General features: G+C 28.2%; 3 protein-coding genes across 7 annotated transcripts; all 3 read right to left on the minus strand.

Moving 5' to 3' along the window:
- Positions 1-33: 33 nt before the first annotated feature.
- Positions 34-6,761, minus strand: LOC109596814 (coiled-coil domain-containing protein 6). Of its 2 annotated transcripts, none has more exons than XM_020012416.2 (6): positions 6,275-6,761; positions 5,929-6,222; positions 3,452-3,717; positions 3,157-3,389; positions 1,261-1,535; positions 34-1,199 (listed from the first exon to the last, which is right to left on the minus strand). In XM_020012416.2, exons 1-5 carry the CDS (start codon positions 6,488-6,490, stop codon positions 1,270-1,272), a joined length of 1,275 nt encoding a protein of 424 aa, XP_019867975.1. In that variant the 5' UTR covers positions 6,491-6,761; the 3' UTR covers positions 34-1,199; positions 1,261-1,269. The 2 variants fall into 2 exon arrangements, with proteins under 2 accessions (XP_019867975.1, XP_019867967.1); XM_020012408.2 differs by having other exon boundaries at positions 3,151-3,389.
- A 405-nt stretch (positions 6,762-7,166) lies between these two features.
- On the minus strand, positions 7,167-22,105 carry LOC109596804 (uncharacterized). 4 transcript variants are annotated; one of them, XM_049965811.1, is made up of 17 exons: positions 21,580-22,105; positions 21,208-21,528; positions 21,009-21,146; positions 20,640-20,755; positions 15,697-15,935; positions 14,613-14,851; positions 14,229-14,547; positions 13,593-13,729; positions 11,355-11,463; positions 10,733-10,824; positions 10,240-10,649; positions 9,941-10,177; positions 9,652-9,881; positions 9,366-9,588; positions 8,922-8,951; positions 7,888-8,107; positions 7,167-7,835 (listed from the first exon to the last, which is right to left on the minus strand). In XM_049965811.1, exons 1-17 carry the CDS (start codon positions 21,715-21,717, stop codon positions 7,332-7,334), a joined length of 3,702 nt encoding a protein of 1,233 aa, XP_049821768.1. In that variant the 5' UTR covers positions 21,718-22,105; the 3' UTR covers positions 7,167-7,331. The 4 variants fall into 4 exon arrangements, with proteins under 4 accessions (XP_049821768.1, XP_049821770.1, XP_049821769.1 ...); XM_049965813.1 differs by having other exon boundaries at positions 21,208-21,579; positions 21,639-21,686; XM_049965812.1 differs by lacking the exon at positions 8,922-8,951.
- Positions 22,106-22,625: 520 nt separating this feature from the next.
- LOC109596359 (charged multivesicular body protein 1b) lies at positions 22,626-24,435 on the minus strand. The gene is made up of 3 exons (XM_020011894.2): positions 24,258-24,435; positions 23,716-24,181; positions 22,626-22,974 (listed from the first exon to the last, which is right to left on the minus strand). The coding sequence occupies exons 1-3, from the start codon at positions 24,289-24,291 to the stop codon at positions 22,854-22,856; spliced, it is 621 nt and encodes a 206-aa protein (XP_019867453.1). The 5' UTR covers positions 24,292-24,435; the 3' UTR covers positions 22,626-22,853.
- Positions 24,436-24,549: the final 114 nt, after the last annotated feature.

Raw genomic sequence — 24,549 nt, forward strand, 5'->3', positions numbered from 1 at the left:
AACTTAGCAAAACTTATTGAGGAGACTATAAAATTTATCTAAATATCGTTTAATCAACCATTTATTTTTAATTACAATAATAAAAGACAACAAATTTGTTCTTCAAAATACAGAAACAAATAACCAAAATTTAAAGAAAAGAAAAATATTCAACATAAAACTTAATCTATAGTGTTACTCTTAGACCCTGGCTAATTTATTTTTCGTTTCATTCGTAAAAATTACTAATTTTTACATCTGTTTTTACATGTTGAATAATTTTACATAAATGAATTTGATTCAAATAATTTTTACCTTACATAAACAAATTACATTCTAATATCACTTTTCTCAACTGATCAATCAGTTTTGACAATATTTGCGCAACTAATTAATCGCTTCTCCTCAGGAGCAAGATCATAAACAACACAAAAACACCACTCCTAATCCATGAGTAAATACACAGTAAAAATCCATTTTTCCAGCTATACTTTTCAAGTTTTCTCAATAGTAAGTCCTCTAGGAAGATTTTAATGTGAACGAACTACTGTTTACATGTAATAATAATAATAATAATAATAGCAGCAACAAATACAGATTGATTAGTCACCACTAGCAGCAGATCATTAAAATAGGTATTAAAAAGCAAAACTTAAATATTTATCAGATAAAAAACAAGATGTTGAAATTAAGAGAAATAAAGATGACATAAAACCAATAACTCGCGCCCACACGGAGAGAATAATGTACTTATGACAAATTACAGATAGTCCTATAATGGAACTATATTCCTCATTGTTAACTTGCCTTACAACTCTAATTTAAGAAATTGAATTATCACAATTCTGTGAATAGTATTGGCAATGTTTCAGCAAAGTGGCTGTCATCAAATTCACCACTAAAGATTAATGTTTACATCACAATAAGAAACATTTAATTATAAAATTATAGATTTAATGGGACATCTCTTGCCCCGATTATATAATGGCATAATATATAAGTACACATACAAGTCTTGAGTAAATTAGCAAAGCAAAGATGTTTGCACACCAAAAATTTTCAGTTTTTAGCTGCACATAGTATTTGGTTTATATGTATAAACAGGTATATATACTGAAACGTAAATGTTAGCACGGAAATACGCAGAGGGGGACGACGATCAATGAACATTGAGAGTCCTTCAAAACTGCAAAGTCCAATATATGAATGCGTTATAGTTTCTGAAAATAAAAATACACACTAACATTATTACAATTATTATTATTCATCGTTTATAATTACCGTCATAGTTTAATCCTTATTCATCGAGGTGTCCATTGGACTAGCCGGTTGGGGAGCTGGAATGGCCGGCTTGATGAAGCGTTCGCTTGCTCTTCGATGGGGTGGAGCCGGTGGACTACCCGCACCCCCCAACGGTAACAGTCCGCCACCGGCTGCTGTCGATGGAACACAAGCGGGGTTCACCATCTGACCGCACGAATGGCAACGCGGTGGCGCCGACATGGCTCCGGCACCTAATGAATCCCGTGGCGATGGCGCTTGCATTTGTGACATGCCTGAATAAGAAAACACAAGTAGCACATTTCCTTAAAGAACTGCTAAGAGAATTTGAGATGTTATACAAAAAAATCATTCTGAATATTCCTTGAGAAATTTATTTTCTATTACATATATAAAATCTAAATAATATTTCTTTTTCTTTTTCATTATTAAAATTAATAATTAAACTTGAAAAAATTATGTATTTAAAAAATTAAATAGTGAGAAATTGCAAATTATTATGTTTGAAGTAATTAATAATATATGTTATTAATTCGTAAAAAATAAAAATTGAGACTTTTATAAATAATCGACTTTAATTACATTAAAAAAGTTAATAAACAAATAAATCTATGTATCCATTTTTAAGAAAATATTAAAATAATTTCAAAAAATTTAAAAATATTAAACTTTAATTACTATATAATTAAATTTTAAAAATTAAAATATTGCAATTTAATATTGAATCAAGAAATTTAACCAATTAATTTTGAAAAAAAAATTATAATTATTAAATCTGGTGGTAATTTAAATTAGGCCAATTAGCAAATTCCAACTTTGAACTAATTATACACATATTTAAAAAATCAAATAATGTATATGATAAAAAATTGTATTATAAAGAATTTTGTAGTTTGTCAAAAACTCTAAAAACCAATTAATAAAGAATTAAAATTTTGACATGTGCCATTTAAAAAATAGATAATTTTAATAATTTTCAAAAATTTTAAAAGAAAGATGTTCGAAAAATTTTCAAATATCTTCTTAATATTTTAAGATTTAGTTTTAAGAAAATACTGAAAGGTAATAATAATATTAAAATACGAAAAAATATGAAAATTTAATAATGAAATAATTAATTCATAAATGATTATAACGTTATAACTAAACTAAATTAAAAAAATTGAATAAAATTTAAATTTAAAATAGAAAATATATAATTTAATACTAACAATTAACAAACAATAAAGTCTCCTATAGGTTTTTAAGCCATTTAAAAATATATGTATCTTAAAACGTCATATAATAAAAATTGAAACAAATGAGAATTTTAATAGTTTTTAAAAATATTAAAATATGTAGAAAATATTTAAAAAATATATATTTAACATTAATATAGTTTTTCTATGTATGTAATTGTTAAATTAATAGTAAATTAACAATTATATTTAAGAAAATATATCTCATAAAATCATATAATGAAAATTAAAAAAATGGGCATTTAAAAATTTATGGAAAAATATTAAAACATGAAATATATTAATAATAGAAATGTAAATATTGAAACAATTAAATTATAAATTATGATAACTGGCAGTAACTTAAATTAATTGATAAAATTTTAATATGTCGTATCTTCAAATAATGAATAAAATTGAGAATTTAAAAATTTGTTAAATATAAAAAATATTTCAACAGTTCCAAAAATTTACAAATATTGCATTAATATATTTTATATATTATACAATAATGTATAATGTTTAACTAATTAACGAATATTAAACTAGTTTTATGAAAACAAATACTTCAAATAATATGAATTTGTTAAATTTGTTGTTGAGAAATTTGAAAGTTTTTGGAGTCAATAATTAAATGAATATATAAATGAAGTAATTTTTTATCCTGACTTACCCCTACCTGGACTTAGTGGACGACTTTGACTTGGCGAAGGATTGTACGGAATCGGAGACACGGTGTGTTGACGCACACCTAACATTTGTTCGTTGTATTGACGTTCCTCCTCCATCTCTAAAGAGCTTTCGCTTTCAGACAGATGCCTGCAAAGAGCCTCACGTCTTTCCACCTCCAACTGCAACTTTCTTTGCAGACGCAGATTCTCCTCTTTTATATTCCTCTCCTCTTGAACATATCTGTAAATGCATTTTGAAATCAATTAATATTTAACACTCACTGTAAGATGTCAAGTTCTTGCCTTTGCATTTTTTGAGTGTGCTCTTGCTGACTTATGGCCAGAGTTTGGCGCAGTCTGGTCACTTCGGATCGAAGAGTCTGTATGTGCGAACTAAGATTACTAGCTGTATCACCATTACTAATGTCTCTGGGACTGGCTGGATCTGAAACTGGTTGGTCCAACTTAATTTGCAGCATCCGCTTTTCGGCCTCTAGTTTATCCATCCGTTTCCATAGCTTATTTACCAAAGCTTCTTGTTCTTGTTCAAGAGTATTTTCTAACTCCACCTGAAATAAATAAATTTTACGTACCATATACATACAGTGTTTTATATAATATAATATATAATAATTATTGAGAATTTTTTACAACATCAATAATAAAACTTGGGGTTAATATTGGGTTAATAATGTGACTTAATAAAAAAATGATTAAACAACTTTGTGTTTCACATCTATGATCTTTACATTATAAATTTTGTACTTTTTGCATTCACAATTGATTGTTACTAGCTTATCTTTAAATTGCACAATTAAATTTGACCTCAGATATAATTCAATAGAGTATATAAAAAAAATCATCAATTTTTTACTCTTGATGTTCACAATGATTAATCAAATAAAATTTATGAAAAAAATTTTAACCTATTTCCAATTGGTTTACCAATGATCTGTTTAGGAGAAATCAAAATGTTCCATTTTCAATTATGTGGTGGCTTTTATCGTTCATAAAAAACATTTTATTTTAACGATAAGTTCACAAAACAATAGAATGAATTGTTAAATTTTATTTTAGAAATTCTATTATAGAATGTAAAATACTTACTATATTTACCAACGACCTGTTCAATATTCTTTACATTTGATGTCTACTATAATTGATTGTTTTATTGATTAAAATGTAATATTATGAACAGGTTTAACAGATCGTTGTTGTTCAACAAAAATTAAAATTTTCTATTTGGAATTATGTTGCTTTTGTAGTTTTGAAAAAAAATTATATTCGACTAATTTCGTTAAATTAGTAGAATATAATTTTTATAAATTCACAAAACAATAAAATAAACTATTAAATTTAGTATTAGTAATGGCTCAATAGATTACATAGAAAAATCATCAAATTCTTTACTTTTAATATAAACAATAATTGACTGATTAACTGATTCAAATTTATTAAAATTATGAGTTCTACTACTTCAACATTAAGTTCACAAAACAATAAAACGAACTATTAAATTTGACTTTTTAAATAGCTCAATAGAATATAGGGAAAAATCACCAATTTCCCTACTTTTGAAGTCCACAATAATTGCATGATTAATTAACATTTAATTTTTTAGTTTTACTAGATTTACTTATAATGTCTACAATAAAAGACTAATTAATTGATAATATATATTAAATTAATATTTTATTTATTAATGACTTGTTCAGCAGAAATCAAAATCTTCCAACTACTTGATTTATTTCAAGAGCATTTATTACATAATTACAATAGATTGAGGATGTTTAGTAACGATTTAACTGATTTCGGTCGGTACAGGGTGCTATTCCTTGCATAAACTTTTATATTTAAAATTATTCATGTAGTCAAGTAGTCTATATTTTATTAAATTATTTCGAGAACCTTCCAAATTTAAGTTAATGATAAGATAAGCAAAACTAAAGGTTGTTTGAGAATAACAAAAGCAACAATATTGCTATATTTAATCATCATTGGCAGCAAATATGTACTAATTAATCCAATATTAAATTAATTTTTTAATGACATAATTGGAATCTACATACTATATATTAGTATCTGCAACAATAAAAACTTTTTAGAGTATTTTTCAGTGGATAAATTTATTACTTTTTATTATAGTTATATTGAATATTGAAGGTAATCATCACTATATCAACCATTTACTTTCATATGTATGCAATTGTTAATTGTTACAAATTCTTAGATGAATTACTACATATTCAATACTGCAAAGAATACATTAATAACATTTTATGATTATTAATATCATATTTATCTGTATATATACCAATCGAAAACCGTTTGATCCGACTGAATAAATATATATATATATATATATATATATATATATATATATATATATATATATATATATATATATAAATTATTTTTGATAATGTTAATGTAGGCTTTTAATGATTATAGTGGAAACTAAAAATTTGCAATTGCCCCATTATTTACTTTGATATCATATTTTCAAGAAAAGAATGAATAATGTATTTACACAAACATAATTGCTCTCTTTTTGTAAAATAGTAACTTATCAAGTTAAGTCACATTATTTATAAACTACAAACAATTATAAATATTTCATTTTTAAAACATGATAAGAGTAAGTGAAAGAGAGCAGACTATTAAAAATTATTTCAAAATCTGTGGTAGTTGAGAAATCTTATAGTACTAGAAGAAACACTTATACTCATAAGTAAATAATGTATAAAATAAAAAAAAAAAATAATAATCATGACTAATACCTTTTCTCTCCTCAACTGTTCCAAGTTGCTTTGTTTAGCCAAAGTCTCTGCTTCCAACTTTTCAATTTTCCTCATTAGTCTATTAACAAGGCACTCTTGTTCCTGCTCTAGTGTTTGTTCAAGACGACACTTTTCTTGTCTAAGCTGAGTCAGTTTTCTTGACAAATCATTTGTGAGACACTCCTCCTCACGTTCATAATGATGAGCCAATGATTCTTTTTCTTTTTTAAGAGCCTGAATCTTCTTAAGCAAAGTATTTGAAATAAATTCTTCTTCTTGCTCAGCCTTTGCTTGCTGTAAAGTATAACAATTAGAAACAAATACAAAAACTTTATAATTTGCTTACAATTATAACAGAAGCTTTTCGAAGATCCCTATTTTCCTCTTGAAGAGCTTTTACTCGAAGTTTGTAAGTTTCTAATTCTACTTTGAGCACTCTGTTTTGTTGCTGTAAACTTTCAATACGTTTTTGCAGCTGTTCCCTTGTTACAGGGCTTGGGGGCATCATTATTGGACCTCCATCAATGCTGCTGGAGTCAGATTCACTGGCTGAATCGGCCATTTTTATATTCACCCAAATATTTTTTAACCGCAAGATTAATATCACAATAATAAATCAAATTTTGTTGGAGCTGAGTCGTTTTGTTCCGATGATAAATTTGAATTAAAGCTTATCACAAATTTCATTAATTGACCAATAATCCGGAAGAATATATAAACACTCGATAAGAAATATTCCGATATATTTGACAAAAATTGGAGTTTCCGATTCAGTTTCTTACTGAAATATCAATAAATTGCAATAAACATGAGGACAGATGACAAATTTATTTTCTGACTGTCAAACAAGGTTAGCCAAAACAATTAAATAAAAGTTACTATATACATTTTATGATATAATTAAGCAAAGGAGGTTTTAACTTGAAGTCATTATTATACAATTAAAATATTTATTAGATTAATTAGATAACTATAAAATTAAATATTGTAAAATAAATTATGCGGTTCGTTTGAACTATTTAATTAATAATGTTGGCTACCCTAAATTTTTTATATCTTTATACTGATATGACTGAATGTTTTTTTTTTATTAAAAATTGGCAAACCTGTACAATAATGTCGATAAGTCCGATTGACTCGGTGTATATTTTTATTGATTTTTAGTGACCAATTTCGACATTCATTTTGATGTTAGTGTTATCAACTTTAAAAGTGAACGTATTATTAAAACAAACAAATACAATATAAGTTTATTATTTTTGGTAACAACTTAAATTTCAATACAAAAGAAAAATCGATTGCTGGGTTAACCTAAAAATTATATATTCTATAAACAAAGAAGAGAGTAAACCTTACAGTTATATAAATTAAAATAACAGTTTTAAAACACATGAATAAAAGGATTATTCATTTTTTGTCTTTTTAGGATCAGGTCCTTCTACTTTATGCCTAGATATACGTTTGGCCTTCAAATAATTTAACGTACTCTTATCAGAAGTTGGTCTAGGGAACTCATTTATATCCTGATTTACGGCACTTATCACACTGGCATTAAAGTTCTCCCCCTGCTTGTCAGGTTTAAGTGTCCTTACAACTACTGGAATGTTTGCTTCCTGTGTAGTTGTGTCTGGATTGGGATTTTCTCCAGAGTCCATTTCCTCTTCTTCAAATGATGAATCTTCAAACATATCTTCCTCATTCTCAATTTCATCTTCAGGGAGCCGCTCTATGACCTTGCCATTTATCGTCGGGAATTTTATTTTCGGAAGCAAATCTATGTCACGGTCGTATTCTACCATTAAATTTTTAATTAACTCCGAAATTTCTTCCCGCTTCCTTGTCACAACAATTTCTTCAAACCAATCTTTTAATTGCTTAATTGGAATATTATAATCTACAATTGGATCCTGAAACATTAATATTAGCCTAACACTTAAGATACTAATTTTATATATTTACCTTAAAAAATTGTTCTACATATTGCAAAACATACAATCCACAATCTGTAAAATTATTTTGTTGAGGAACCTTAACATTCGATCCTTTTATTATATCTTTGTTAAAAATTCTCTCCTTATTCATCTTTGCTTTGTATTCCCACGTTAGATAGTCTCTTAGTGTTGCTACTACTCTACTTCGACTACTTCCAGCCAACGAATCAAATATTAAAATACAGGGCCTAAAAGAATAAATGTAAATTAAACAGATTTCAGAAATTATAATATGTATGATAAAAAAGGCATTATTTAATTATTCATTTTATATTCTAAATAAACAATAATGATTGGTAACACTGAATATTTTTAATGGCAATGTTGGCAATACTGACAAAAATTTCATTAAATTGGCAACACTTGGTACGCTTTTACCGGAATGTTGGCAACACTGAATTGATATAATTTCAAATATTGGGAACACTTAATATTTATTAAAATCACATGTTTATCAAATATTAGTCCGCTATATTTGATAAACGTGGTTATATAAACGAATGGAAATGAATGTATAGGTCGAAATTTACTCAAGTACGATAATAGTATACAGGGGCAACTCAAATGATCGTATTTCAATATTGCCAACTATATAATATTTATTTTAAAACTCTGATAGTTGGCAACACTGAATTGAAATTTAAATATAAAAAAAAATACGGAACTATTCTGCGTTTCTTTTTAAAGCTACACCTGGAGCTTATACAAGAAACACAGAATAGTTCCGATTCAATGGAATTTGAGATCCATAAGAAAATGTTAATGAATTTATATTAATTCATTAACATTTATGTAAATTTTGAATTTAAATTATATTAAATAATATTATTTATTTAATATTTAAATAGAAATATTTAATTCATTTTCCTCAAGGTTCATGACTATACTCATAGACCTTAATTTTTAAAGAATGAGTTAAACAGAAATAAACATGTCTTCTCTGATTGTAAACTATATAATGCCTATTTTATAAGTATGTATAAATTTAAAATGAGCACTTACTGCATAATAGGGGGCCTCTCAATTTTCCCCCTAGAAGGTACATCTTAATTAAACATATTGCAGTATTAAGAAAATAATAACGCCAATGTTAATAATTTTATTTTTATTACAACATCTATTATCAGAACCAAAACAAAAGAAAGTTATATACATTGGCGATATTATTTTAATACCGTAATACGTTAAAAGTTGAATATTATTCACTGTGGTTTGTTTGAACATTACTTTATTTCACAAAACCGACGTTAATAATAGTAAGCAAATTAATATTTCTATAAAATTTCTCTTAATTATTAATGTAATAATAATTAAATATATATGAATTCTTGTCTACAAAAATATATTATTAATGGTCAATTTAATCAATACATGCGTATAATAACGAATAAAGAAATGATAAAAAACCACAGTAAATTTTAACAATAACTGGAGAAAAATACTTACTGTTTAATTGGAGGTCTTTCAATTTTAGGTTTGGTAGGTGTCACATTGGGCGCAACGGTTACAGTGGGACTTGTTACGTTTTGAGAAGGTGGAGTGGACGTGTCCGATTCGGCATCATCGGAGTCCATGTCGCTATCATCGCCTTCAGCCTCATCTTTATCCGAAGCTTCTGGGTCTTCGCAAACAATGGTTGGGGGTTTTTCTTTCACTGTTGTTCCTTTCTCTATATAAAAACAAAATATCAGTTAGTTATATGTTACGTATATATAAATTAGTGTGCTCGTACTTTTTCGGGGCGTCTTTGGCTCAAGTTTGTACGGTTGACCGTCGAAAGTGTGGCAACCGTCCATACCCGGAAAACAGATGATCGCCAAAAACCAATGGGCATTTTCATTGATTGGTACTATTACGAAATCTTTCTCAAAAAGGTTGACGTTTTTCGTCCAATTTTTCACTCGCGCATGCCTCTTTTGTGCTGCTGTTAAGTTGTTGTCCAATTCAGCTGGTTGACATTTTCTATAAATAAAAATTTCAAATAAAATTTAGTTATCTAATTGTAATTAAGTAATATTTACCTAGAAGCCCTCATTGGTTTAGTAGTCAATCTCTTATAAAAAAATGTAGAAAATACATGCACTTTTTCCTGTTGTTTGTTTGGTAGGTTGTTAACAAGGTATTTTAAATAAAAATCAATTATAACGTCATTCAAAAATTGATCCGAAGCCAGACAAATGTAGTCCTCAGTGTTGATTGTTAACCGACCTTTTCCTTCTGGGGGATATTCAAATAATTGTTTCACCTCAGTCAGAGCACTTCAAACAAAAGAAAAATATATATAACGATTAATACAAAAAAAAAAACAATTGCAACATACCTCAAGTTCATTTGAGATTTGTTCAGATCCTTAGGACAAGTTTTCACGAGAATTTCATTGGCCTCTCTAGGTGATAGCTCATCTATGATGCTGACAGGTGTGGAATATATCTTTTGTAGAATTGTTTTTTCTTCCTCGGTAAACTCTTCGGGTAGCAGAGTAATGCGTTTGTGAGACTCATCTTTATCAGATAACGGGTCAAAGTAACGTTCAGTCACTTTATCCATGTTTAAAACCTCTCTCACCGCACTACCGACGCTGGGCGTTAAGTAGTAAAAGACAACAGGCATGCCTTTATTGAAGTTAACCAAAACTCGCACGATATCCGACTGGGGTATTTTGATTGTTTTATTTTCACCAGTTCCCGGATGCGGAGTCTGTATTGTGATACCTGTTGATTCAATTAATACCTGAAAAGCATACGATTTAATAACGATTTGAAATTGGAGAATTGGTTTGTTTTTGAATAAAATATTTGCATGGAAATACTAACCTTATCGTTGGGAACGAATCTGTAAGAGCCAATCCGAACTGTTCTGCATTCCAGGTTCATAGAATAAAAGCAGGACGAGTCACTGGGGGATGCTTTTATGAAAAAGAAGATTAATTTTAATTTCATTTATGAAATTTTTCTATAATTTTAAGTAAAACATACAAAGTTTAAATTAAAATCTGTTGTATTATAAAATTTTTAAACTAGATAAACTGACTTAAGTGTCCAGAACCGATTTTTTTTAAAAATGCACTGCCACAAATGTGGTGTTTTGATATGTATGACCGTTTCTGAAACATTTACGAAAATAATATTTGCCAAATTTTAGAAATCTTGTTATTTAAATTTATTAATTAAAAAAATACTTAAACAAATTTGCAAAATTTAAAAAAAAACTTTAAATGTTAAAAGTTTTTGAAAAATTCATCATATATTAAATTATTTTTAAGTTATGACGATATTTCTGGTAAAACAATGATGTTTAATAAAACTCTAACTCTGGACGCGTTAAGTCAGATCATTCTCAATTTGGTCCGGAAATGGTCATAACCGCCAAAGATTAATTTGGGACATCTTGTATATTATTGTATATATTTTTCTGATTATTAATGAATGACCTTACCGTTAAATTTATTTAAAACATGCTTTTGAATATCTTTCACGGAGGGTTCCTTTGATATTGGACTTATGCTAATTGATGATCCGAGTTTAGAGAGAACATGTTCTCCAACCTGAAAATGAATCACAAATTATAACATAGTTTATTTAAGTCTCAATGCAATCTTCAATATATGTGTGTATAATACTCTGAAAATATCAATAATATTCAAAAAAATTATCATATCTCTAAATAATAGTGAAAACATTTTTTTGCATGAAACGCATATTACATCAGCCATAACATTATTTCACACTTTACGGATAAGGAAAAATTATTTTTCTTCATTTGGTTCATCCTCCTTGTGTTTTGCATTTTACGAACTTATTTAAACCAGATTTTCAGTAAATGACAATCCTATATATTCATTAAGTTTAATATCCTTAAAAAATGTAACTATGAAAGCAACAGAAAATATTTGGTTCAATTTTGCCTGTTGTCAATCTCGATAAAAATTTTTTCTGGAAATTGAAATATACTATATATGAAATTAAAGGAAGTCTAAATCAAGTCAATTTTTATCAGTGTACTTAGTTCAAGATGTAGTAATAAGTATATACAGTACGAAAAATGCTCTTCGTGTCTGGATGTTGTAAGAGATGGATGCACGACAAAGAGAGTAAAGTTTTGCCCGGTAGTAAGAATCCCTACTCTCAGAGACAATGCGCCGTGCTGGTGCGCGCCGGCGCACAATGTAAATTAATCTTTGCGAATGCATTTAGTAACTCTCCGTATGCGTAGGGATGTAGTTCGAGTTCTTCGGATGCTCCATTTAAATTCCGAAACTTTGTATAATTTTCAATCTGTAAAATGAAATATTTTTTGAGGGTATATCAAAAACAAAAATAAGTATTCTAAAAATAAACTACTCTTTTCAAAATAAAAATGTATCCCAAAAATTAAATAAAATATACTAAAAACAACGTCTGCGGAGACGAACCGCATGCTAAACGCAGCAAAACCAAATGATCCCCTCCAATCAGTTCGGCCCGCCCACATAATTGCATGTATATCTTTCCTTTTTGTTTACAAAGGGGTATTGATGTTCCGTCTCAATATGCGAGTAGACACGTTCATCATTTTTGATACGGTATACATAAATTTAAAAATCTCAGCTTCCTGGTAATTATTTATAAGCACAAGAGCTAGCAATACTTTCTTATATTGTGTAAATATTGATATGTAATATCTATTTTTTTGTAAAAATATATAACTCTTTAAACACAGAAGATTTTTTGCAATTTTATCTAACTCCGTAATTCTCACCTGATTTGACCATACAGGGGTACCAGTGAATAGAGAATAAAAATTTAGTACTAAACAATTCAAAATTTACAAACATGCAAACATTTGAGAAAGTTTTTATAAAGAAATCTATATCTTGATCAATTATCATCATTTTTTTCTATAATAACATTTTAATTTTGTATCCGATTTTGGTTTCCAGGACCTTAAAACGTTTCTAATCAATTACTAATTAAAAATGTATACTTTCGGATACTGAAAAAATTACCACCGTAAATGTGAAAAGTCGTCAAGGAAATTTCATCAAAAGGTACTCAGGTATCCGTTGTTAAGGAATGCTGTACGCCTCATTTAACCATCATATGAAGTTTTTCTTAAATCTATAATAATTCATATAAAATGTTCTTCTGTAAAAACAGAGGCACATGCCTACCGCTTTTTTCTATCAATATGTCCGAATAAATTTGATGCAGCTATTACTAATAAATAGATTTTGAATTCCTTCAGACCATACATCGTTCGAATTATCTCTAATTTGAGATAAAAGGACTTAATGGGGTGCTAGACATTCCCATATTACGTAAATTTTCAATGTCTAGAAAACACTTTTTATAATCTGTATTGTATTAGTTGCAGCATATGTTGATTTTATTTAAAAAAAGGCATTTCTCTACTACTGTTTAATTTATTTTAAAGTTAAATGTTGTGTCATACTGAAATTTATTAATTCAACCGTATTATCGGCAAAACGTGCGTTTTAATCCGCATTTTTTTTAATGTATGATGTAGCTCCTGTTGGTGTTTTATTCTATTTTTATTGACCTGATTTATTATCTAGGAAATGATTATCAAATATCAAGACTATAAATTGTTTTAAATTGATCTACTGATTTTAGAACTTTTAAAAACTGGAGGTATTGAATAAACGATAGAAATGTTAAACAAAACATAACTTACAGTCTTTAACGGCGATTTAGTGTCATTCTCCTCATCAGAACTAACCAGACAAACGGTTTCGTGATCAATAGTCTTCGGCTTAGCAGGTTTCTTTTTGTTAGATCCCAGTTGTTTTTGTGGTCCTTGTCCTGGCACACCTATACCAAATAACATTTGTGAAATTAAAATCACAAGCAGTCATTTAATCAAGATTTATATAAGATATTAAGAAAATTGTACTAATAATAGATTTTATAAAAAAATTAAAAACTTACTCCAGACTATTCATGCTATTAGTAGAAAAGAGCAATGTATCATGGACCAATTTAATTGTTTGAAAATTTATAAACTACCAAATTCAGATAAAGAGAATTTATTATTTGATTTTAATAATTTTATTATACTAATAAATCTTGCACATCACGTAGAGCTTGAGCCCCATCACTTGTAGAAATTTTAAAAATGGTACTGAAACTGAATTTTTTTTCTCAAAAATTTTAATGCTAACTAATTAATTAAAAAAATGTTTTTACTTGGAAAATAGACAAGCATTCCCATTTTAACTTTATTTCTTTTCAGTTGTAACGAGTAAAACGAAAGCTTTTAACATAGAAAAATCATATAAAGGTATTGTCACCAAAAACTACTTTTACACACCCGCATTGTTGGCCGAAACCTTAACAGGCAACTTTTTCTCGGGCGTCTTCGTCTCGCTGACTCGGCCGTTCATCAACTTGTTCGGGATCGCTTTCACATCTTCTGGAAGTTTACGATTGCACCGCGTACACTTATTGAAGTCCTCCGACAAGTATCCGCACATTTTGCACAACGCTAGTTTACCAGGAATATACTTAGGCACCTCTTTCACCGGTTCTGGCATCGGCGGTTTCGGCTGTTCTACCACGGGCTGATGATCGGTTGCTTGCGGATTATGCGGCACAACTTGTTGTGAATCTTCAGTGTCCGCTTGCTCATCCTTCATCCGTAAGAAATATATAAAATTATTATTTAGTGAAGTGAACATGATTTAAAATAACATACCTGAGTGGGGAAGTGTGACACATCTCCTACGCACACGATGTAATTAATGCCATTGGAATTCACTTCGGATACTTGGATGCGCGTGTCATGCTGAAACGGGACGTTAACCTGCTCCAAGATTTCCTGAATGGTGCAAGCTTCCTTGGGTAAGGTGAAAGTTATCAGCCGCTGTTCGCCGTTAGCCAATAGTACTAACATACGAATGGAGTCAGAGTATTCTTTGCTAATGGGGGTAGTATCTGAAATATTTGAAAAGACACAAATGATAAATTTAAATATTAGATAAAAGGATACAAATTAAACTTGAACAACGAACGTGACATTTACAGATATATAAAATAATTGAATAAACAATTTTAAAAATATATAAAAAAGATGGCCTATTTAAAAGCCAACTGAATTGATATTTTTCCAGAAAAACGGAATTAATCATCTTAATTCAAACATGTTCAAATTTTCATTGAAGTATGAGAAATTTTTTGGCAATAAGGCCACGTTTATAAATAAAATGATTTCGTTACATTTACACTATTCTATAATGGAATATTTATTTTATTGTGGAGCATCAGGTTACCTTTACCTTTACTTTTTTAATAGCTTATTCATTAATGTATTTTAATTTTAAATAAAATAGACTTATTTAAATGTAAGAAAATTTGAATATATTTTATAATTGTAAATTGTTCCCCTCTGAAAATTGTTCTTTCCCTATTTTATTATCATCTACACTTAATAAATAAACAAACTTAAAATATATAAAAATATATTCCTTTTAGAAGGCAATCGATTTCCTAAAAAAATATAATTTAATATCTCCATTGTCACATATTCTAAAATTTATTGTAGTATGTCACAATTTCTTGGAAATAAGCCAACCTTTATATAAAAATTGATAGGATTCTTTCATTTCATTCTAAAATAAATTTTAATTTTATTGCGCAACAGATACTTTTTGATTAAGTAGTCTTTTTTCAATGTAAGGAAAGCAACTTTGATTAAGAGTATTTGCTACCTGTAAATTGTTAGAAACATTTAAAAAATTATTTTGTAATTTTATAATATTCATGCATAAACAACCACTAACCAATGATTTGCTGAATTTGACTCGATGGAATGTAGTCGGGCAGGGGTCTCTGTTGTTGAGGCCTGTTGGGACTCGGCGGCAGGATAATATAATTCGCCTGGTTCATCCTTGGAGCAGTGGCCGGCCTCGGCTGGTTCCTTTGCTGTTGCTGTTGATGCATCAGATTCCTCTGGTGTTGGGCGTTAAACTGTTTCGGCACGACCGGTTCGTCAATTTGTTGTTGTTGTGTTTGCACACCACTGGAAAAACATTTGGATTTAACATTATATACTCACTAACACCTTGAAAGTTACTTTATAATTTATTTTATTGTTTAAAATCTGTCTAATCACTTCAGTTTGCTGCATGAAATGTTTAAAGCAATTAAACTTGTTTTATCAACGCACTTTGTAAATAAAAACAAATCAAAGTCAGTCATCGTGCGTTTTTACTGGAACGAATAAGAACCTTATAAAAAAATCGTTTAAAATTAGTTGGTAAATGGGATCGAAATAAATAATGTACTCATACTTAATTTACGAGAAAAATCCGTGGAACCTTTTCTTATTGTTAACTATGAATGAAATTGTTTTTAAGTCCCAATTACAACCATTGTGCCTTAGAAATATTGTAAAAATCACCATTTTTCAAAATAATATAGAGCTTGTTTTGAAGTTACAGAAGGTATGTATACATAACATAATTGAATAAAATTTTATGTTTTTAAGAAAACACTCTTAACATTAAATTTTGGCTTCACGCATTATTTTGATACAACCAATCTTTTGGGAGAAAATCATAAAAAATCAAGAGTATGTACAAAATACCATACTAACAAATGAATTATTAAAAATATAAAATATGTTGTATATGCTCCCCTTACTACAATACAACCCTCCATTCTTCTGCGCATAAAATATATAAATCATTATAAAATGTTTGAAGTACCATGGTGAATTAACCACATATTTTGACGAATGTTTAAAGGAAAGTACATAGTCCAATAAACCAGGCAATTCTTTTTGCAAAAATTGCAGGTAATTGTAGGTAAGTATTACCATTTCCATGTGGGAAAAGAAATGTATCAATGATTTCACCATTTCCAACGATTTATGTCCATTCGGGAAACTAGACATTTTCAGATGTCCAAATAAAAAAATAAAAAGCAATTCCGATATATTCAAGGTGGCTTAATAAAATACACATTTAAGTTTTAATGATTTAGTGTTAAAAATGTAAGAGAATAAAATTTTAGATTATATATATATATATATATATATATATATATATATATATATATATATATAAAAGGAACGTAAAATATTTAAAAGAGCAAAAGAGAGAAAAAAACTTAATAGAACCATATGTCCTAACTGTTTTAAATTTTGAGATTATAGGACAGTAAACTTTTCAATTGTTTATATTTTCTATTGTTTATAATATCTATGATATTATTTCCGATATTTCAATAAAATTAAGAGGCGCTTTCGGGTATATTACAATTTTTTATTTCTTCCATAGGTGTTCTAATAAAATATTTTTGAAGAAAAATATGATACGATAGTAGCTGTGTTCCAAATTTTATTAAAATATTATATCATAGATGTTACGAAAACAAGATAATTTTTTGAAAATTTTACAACCTAGTATGAAGTTTATTTCTTAAAAAAATTTTGGAACACCTTGTATAAATCAATTCTTTAATCACTCTTTCTAATATATACTAATATAACATAGTAGCAGTTTAATACCTTTCATTTTTTCGTAATGATAGGGAATTTCATCAATTTAAAGCCAGTTTTACAGTCTGCAACTCAGCATATGCAATATGCAAAATTCTTGTTAGTAGGCATGCGTAGTAGAGACAAAACAAGCAAGTTTCTTGCATTGAATCATTTGCATGGAAGTCTGGGGGAAATTATAGTTACTGTTTAGTTGCCAATCCACAAACAAACCCCTTATAAGAGTTAATTTGTTATCTTGTTTTCTAGTTTTATTTCATTTTTAAATTATTAGTTAGTGGTAACATATTGTAATAACATATTGGAACCTCGTAACTATGTTTTAGAGTTTCAATACTAGTATAATCCATAACTTACGAACATAAGTCCAGAAAAAAGATATATACAATTTAACCTAAGTGAGAACAACCCACATTATCAACAATACTAAATGTTAAATTCTTTCTTCAGTAGGAGTGTAAAGAAACAGAAGAATTTGTGTGCAAAATCTTGTAAAGTCTAAACATTGCGATAAGAACAGCAAACTGTAAAACAGGCTTAAATATAATCGCATACCTTCCTGTCACTGAACAGTTGTTAGCTCTCGCACCTCCCGCACGATTGTTCGTATTAGGTGGACGACGTTTGTTGCCCACTAACGGAGCAGGCGGTTGATTTTGTTGCGGAGCGGTCGTAGCCGCATTGACAATATGACCGGACATCGGCATATTTGAATTTGTTATTCTGTAATTGCGATCAGAACATGCTCTTTAAAAAGCCAACCATGCGTAATAGGAAACTACACATCAAACTAAAAATCTTGCTAATACTAAATCATGCACCATCTCGCATATTTCTAGACTAATGCGATTATAATTTACATAGGGTGGTCCTTACACATCTTATGTATACAATTTAGATAGTTACGTATAGAAGATTAAATAAAAAAACTGTTAAAATATTACGTTTTAAACATGTTTAACCTACAAGGTTTTCGTATATTTGCGTACCATCTTAAAGAGACACACTTGTGATCGTAGTAGTGTATAGTATATAGAAGGATTATTTGTGGCTCTCGATAAATGTACCCGAGTTCCCTTTTCATTCCAGAATTTTCAAGAGAAGTAAAATAAATGTGTTCAATTTTTAATATTAAAATTCAATAAACATAATTTGTACTTTTATTTATGTTTTCAATAAATATAATTTCTGTAAACAATTTTTTAGTAACTTTTTTGTATACCTTTTAAATACGTATTTAATTGTGGCTCCCGAAACATTTCAAATTTTGAAAAATGGTTCAGATTATCAAGGAGCTTGACCACCCCTGGCATATGGTATTTGTATACAGCTTCAATTAAAGAAAAGTTACAAGTTGATTAATAAGAATGTCTTGATGTAGACAATGTTAAAATAGGGTTTGTATACAAATATGTCTATTATTGAAATAAATATACAACAAGAGCTAATAGAAAGAAGTTTTCCAGAAAAATGTTATATCTTGATTCTGAATTATTGAAATAATCTAATATTCTTTATAAAATGAGACCACTACAGAAAACATTTAATTTAATTTAATTCTATTTATGTACTAAAAAGGAAATTTTGGTTTTTGGTTCATGAATTATTTGAATAAATGTTTAGTTTTGGTTTATATTCTTTCCTACATGGTATTTAAATAATTTTTTGAATCAAAAATATGTCATAATTCGTGTAAATTTGCTTGTGAGTTCAAAAACCGTTTTAAAACAACAGAAACAGCACAATGCATTTGGTGAACATGCTGTAAAAGTGCAACAAATCAACCATTATAAAGATGTGTGATGTAAGGAATTTCACTAGACACTACAAGTTCAACAAATGGATACCACATAAATGATAATGTTTATAATAAACTAAATCTACTAGGAAAGGCATTCTGCTTATTTATTATAATGGAAGACCACAATATTCACCCAAGAAACTTCAATTAAATGAAATGCTTTACCTCAATCTCCATATAATCAATTTATTTGTGTGTATCACCATTATTTATTGTTTTTATAATTCTAAAGATGATATCATAAGAATTTGAAAAACCCAATTTTTTTTTTTCATGTAGCACCATGAACTTACTATTGTATGATTTAATATCTCTTGTATAACACTTATTTCAAAAAAAGTTGTTACAAAAAATTTTTTTTGGTTGCCAAATAATTTATTCAAAAGTTTTATTTTAATGGTTTCAAATTGGTCTTTCAAAGATAATTCATTAGAATTATTCAAAGTAAAATATTGAAATAAATAACCATTACAACATTACATATATCAAAAGCAGTGCTTCAAAAACATTTTTGTAACTTTTTTTTTTAAATTTGTCATTTGGAAATAATTCAGAAAAACGAAAACAAAAATATTTATTTTGTATCAATGTAAACCTAGTTAAAACGTAAGTATTTTAACAGTAGAGCGACTTACTAGGTTGTATTTGTTTGTTAATTAGAGTCACATTATTTAAAGATTATAGTTCTACATAATTAATCAAATTTAGAAATGAATTTCTTATAAAAATAATTTAATTAGAACATATTTATTATTATTATTATTACGTATTGGTTTAAATCTCGAATATGGAAAAATAGTATAAACATTTGAATTTGGTTACTAATGTTACAAAATCAATATGGACATAATAAAATTTAATATCAAATAGTTTATATTTCATTTGCTATAACTGATTACAGAAATTTTTTTCATTTATTAACTGTGGATATTAAGCATTAATTTTTAATTCATTATACATATTTATTATTATTGATTCATATATTAACTTTTTCTTAAATTATGCAAGCCTTATAATAAGTAATGGGTTTTGCATAATTTTACTGTATATATAATTTTTTAATATTTTTGTTTAGCATATTAGATGATATTAAATGAAATTAATTTTGTATCTATTATCTATCAATACATCATATCATCATATTAATTATTATTATAAATAAGTTAATAAAATGATGTGATCTAAAAATACTTATTTATAATCAATATCAATATTTATGATACTTAATTAAAGGATATAAATAAGTATAAATATATATTTTAAATATAAAGCGGGAATTATATCTACATATACATAAATATTGGGTATTTTCAATGTCTGGCATTTGAACTTTTTAAGTAAATATCTACTTGTTCTACAATAACTGTACTGTGTATTATAAAACATGTTTCTTAAGAAAATTTTTGAAAAAATTAACTTACCTTTGAGTTGTAGCCTGCTGTCCTTGCTTATTTTTTTGTTCAGCCAACAATTTTTTGTATGAAGCCACTGAAACAATTGTACCATCTGGCAGTGCAACAGCCTGATTTTGTGGTTTCTGTAAACAATTTTTTGACATTAGGTCAATATTTTTTTAACAATCAAATAATTCAATTTTGTAAGAAGTATAATATAGATTAATAAAGTTGTCACCATGGCAAAATTTTATTTGCTAACAAATCTTATTGTTGCTTGTAAAAAATAATATTTTATAATATCTGCAACAACTATTGACTTTTTTATTTAACTGGTCTGACTATCATTATTGTGTTAAATAATAATATATACAAAGTTGTGAAGAATATACTTACAGGCTGAGGCATTGCAAGTCTGGGCCTTTGTTGTTGACTTAGATTTTGTGGTGAGATCTGTGATTGATTAAGAATTTGTCGAGGTTGTGGTTGTCTGTGTTGCAGTCTCAATTGGGACAAAGGATTAGTCCTAAGTGTCTGTGGAATGATTATATAAATGTATAAAATATACACTCATGGATTATTTAACACAACTTACTTGAACAGGCAACCGAGGAGTAGATCTACTGTCTGATAATTGATGATTTAAAATAACTGGTTGAGGATGTTGAATAGTTGGTGCTTGTACAACAGCTTGCACAGTTTGTGGTGTAATGGCTTGCTGTATAACTTGCTGTAGTGGTTGGTCAACAACAACTTCTTGAAGAGACTGATTATTAGAACCATCCATAAAAAAAACTTGTTCTCTCTGTGCAAATTCTATTGCACCATCTATAGTCGTATATTGTGGTAATTGGTAAGTAATCTGTGACTGATCCAGAATTAGTGATTGTTGCTGGCTACTATCGACAACTACAATCTGATTTATAAGTAGCAACTAGGAAACATAAACCCATCAAAACAATAATACCTGTTGAGCAGAAAATTGTTGTTGATCATCAGTTATTACATACTGTACTGTTTGACTACCATCAATATTTGCGTAGAAAGGATTTGCTTCTTCGGATTTCTGTTCACTGCTACTTATTACTTTTAAAAATTGTGCCATAATTTATAACAGTAAAAAGAGTTATAATCGGCATGCCTCATAAAAATTACGAGTCTAAATTATTGTTTCCATCTTGGTAATTGTATTAAACATCCGACGAAAAGCTTACGAAATATACAGCGTTTGATTAAAATATAGTTTTACTTTATTTTGAACAAGCTAAATCTGTGTAAATGGCAAAATTCTAAATAACTAATGCACTGCCACTAAACGAGGAGTTAAAATGGCGTGTGTATAGCTGACCACTTTTAACAAAGTCTATTGCACTACGGTACACTTCCAGTATCTTTAATGTTATACACAAAATGAACTTAAATATCTGCTGTCTCGAACCTACACTGCAGCTGTAAAGTTCAATAAAATTGGTACGTAATGAAAACGTATAAAACGGTCCGTGGACACTATTCACTTCTGTCTCGGCGTTGCCACAATTCCCTAGATTAATTTTACGCTTTTGCACTATAGGCGGGAAATTCAAACCTAAGTAACGTTACCAATCAACATGGCTCACTGTTGCACGTGACCAAATCAGCTTTATTAATTGGTGGCACTATATTGTCCTGTTTCCATGGTAACACTGATAAAGATTTTTAATTGGATAACAGAAAAGCAAAATTATGTGCGGCATATTTTAAAATTATAACCTAAAATTCCGTGTCGAATGATGCGGGGACCTTTGAGCACGGAGGGTTTTGGAGTAATTTTTAATAAAAAACACAAAAATTTTATATTATGACAATGTGACACTCCTGGGCCCTGATTGGTGCCCCACTCGCCCTTATAGAGTTGTTCACTGTTGAATATTTAAAGTTATAATTTGAAATAAAATTGTTATTTTCAGTTTTATATATCTTGTCACGACAAATTAACAATCAACTGATTTTTAGATTAAATAATAATCAAAATAATAAATAAAATACATTTATTATTAAATAAAATAATTCACCTTATAAATTTTCTGAAGCAGTTGAGATTTACAATAGTTAGAACAACTTCAAACAATAATACATGTTAACAACTAGAAAAACTAGTAATGGAGTATGTAAAATAAAAAATATATTTTTACACAGAAAGTGCATATTATACTTGGTAATAAAACCTATATCACAAAGTTCACAACTGAAAATTTAAGAATATTATTCCAGTTGTCTCAATCTAGCCAATCTTTGTGAAAGCTCATCTTGTTCTTGTGTTGCTGTACTTGCTGCATCGCTCGTTGCAGTTGGACCAGTAGGTAATTCCATATTTAATTCGAGACTGAAAAATAAACATTATTTTTTAATATTATAATAAAGAATGTTTAGTAATAAGCTTGTTGATTATAAATAATATAAAAATTATTTTTTACAGATTAGAAATGTATTTAAAACAAGATTTAAGGGCACCCAGTAAGCTGAGCAGTTGTTTATGAAAAACCCTTTTATCTTCCTATTTATATATAGAAAATAAATATAATAACTGAATCCAATTCCATTTTAGAGATTATATTTCGTATCAGTCGAATATGTGAAAATACAAAGATAAGACTCCCGCTAAATTTAAAGTATAAAATTAACTATAGAATAGAAAGATCACAATTGAATAAAATTTAAAATACATTTTTACTATAGAAGGGATATGTATGTCTCCATCTATAATCAGTTATAGATATTCAATTTTGATGAAACGTGTAAGAAACTGACGTTATTTAATATGTTTATGGAACTAAAAATTATATGAATAAAAAATATGAATTTAAATATTTTAAATTGAATTTATGTGTAATTTTATTTATTATTTTTTTATATATTTCTTCTTAACAATAATTTTATCTTTATCAATATAACATATACTAAACTAAATTATATACCACAGTTTGCATCTTGCAATTTAAATGTTACATAGGTGTGTTTTAACTAATTATACACCAAAAGATTATTAGGATGTCATTGAAGGTGATATTCACCAATTCCTCTTACCCCAAATATTTTCCTAAAATCTATAATAAAGAAAACATACCCGGCTTCATCTGCTACTTGTTGCATGAGAGAATCTACATCATTTTGTGGAATAAGTGTTGTCGTAGTTTGGGCCATTGTATTTTCAAGAACATCAGTTTGCACACCCAAGTCTTCAAACTGTTGCTCAAATTTGTCCATGACACTTGAAATTTTCTCTAGATTCATACTTTTCATAGCTGCATCCATTGTTTTCACCACACCTGCCATTGAGTTTGTTACTTTCCTTGTCATAACAGCCGATTGCACCTTGCTAGCTACTGCATCTACACGGGCAGACATTTTTAAATAATTTAAAGCTTGATTTTTCTGTCGGATAGCATTCTCCGCGTGAATCCTGGCCACTTCCATATTTCCTTTTTGGATTGCTTGTTTTGTTTTGGCTTTCTCCTGCTTTTCTTCCTTTTCACATCTCTTTGAATTTCTTTCCAATTCTTTTACGGCGAATTTTAAATTAAAAAGGTGTTCTGTTTATGTGTTAAGGAAAATATTAACAAAAATAAACCTAAAAATTAATCATTACAACACAGTAAATAAGGATACTTTCCATTGCGGAAGATGACATTTCGTTGCCCATTATTAAATAACTATTGTTATTTATTATCTATTTAAACAATAAGATTATTCCTGAGAGTTTTTAGTAATTGTTTTTTTCTGTTACAATATATTTGATTGACATCAATTGACATTTATAGATATGACTCACAGCACAGAACACCAATCGCAGAATAAGTGTTGCCAACATTTAACCATTTAAAGGTTTTTTCTGTTCCGAAAACGTTAATAGAATAGATTAATTTGTAACCTATTTACCATTATAAAAATTATTAATACT

The sequence above is a fragment of the Aethina tumida genome, chromosome 4 (genome assembly GCF_024364675.1).
Source record: "Aethina tumida isolate Nest 87 chromosome 4, icAetTumi1.1, whole genome shotgun sequence".
In the NCBI taxonomy this organism is placed as follows: Eukaryota; Metazoa; Arthropoda; class Insecta; order Coleoptera; family Nitidulidae; genus Aethina; species Aethina tumida.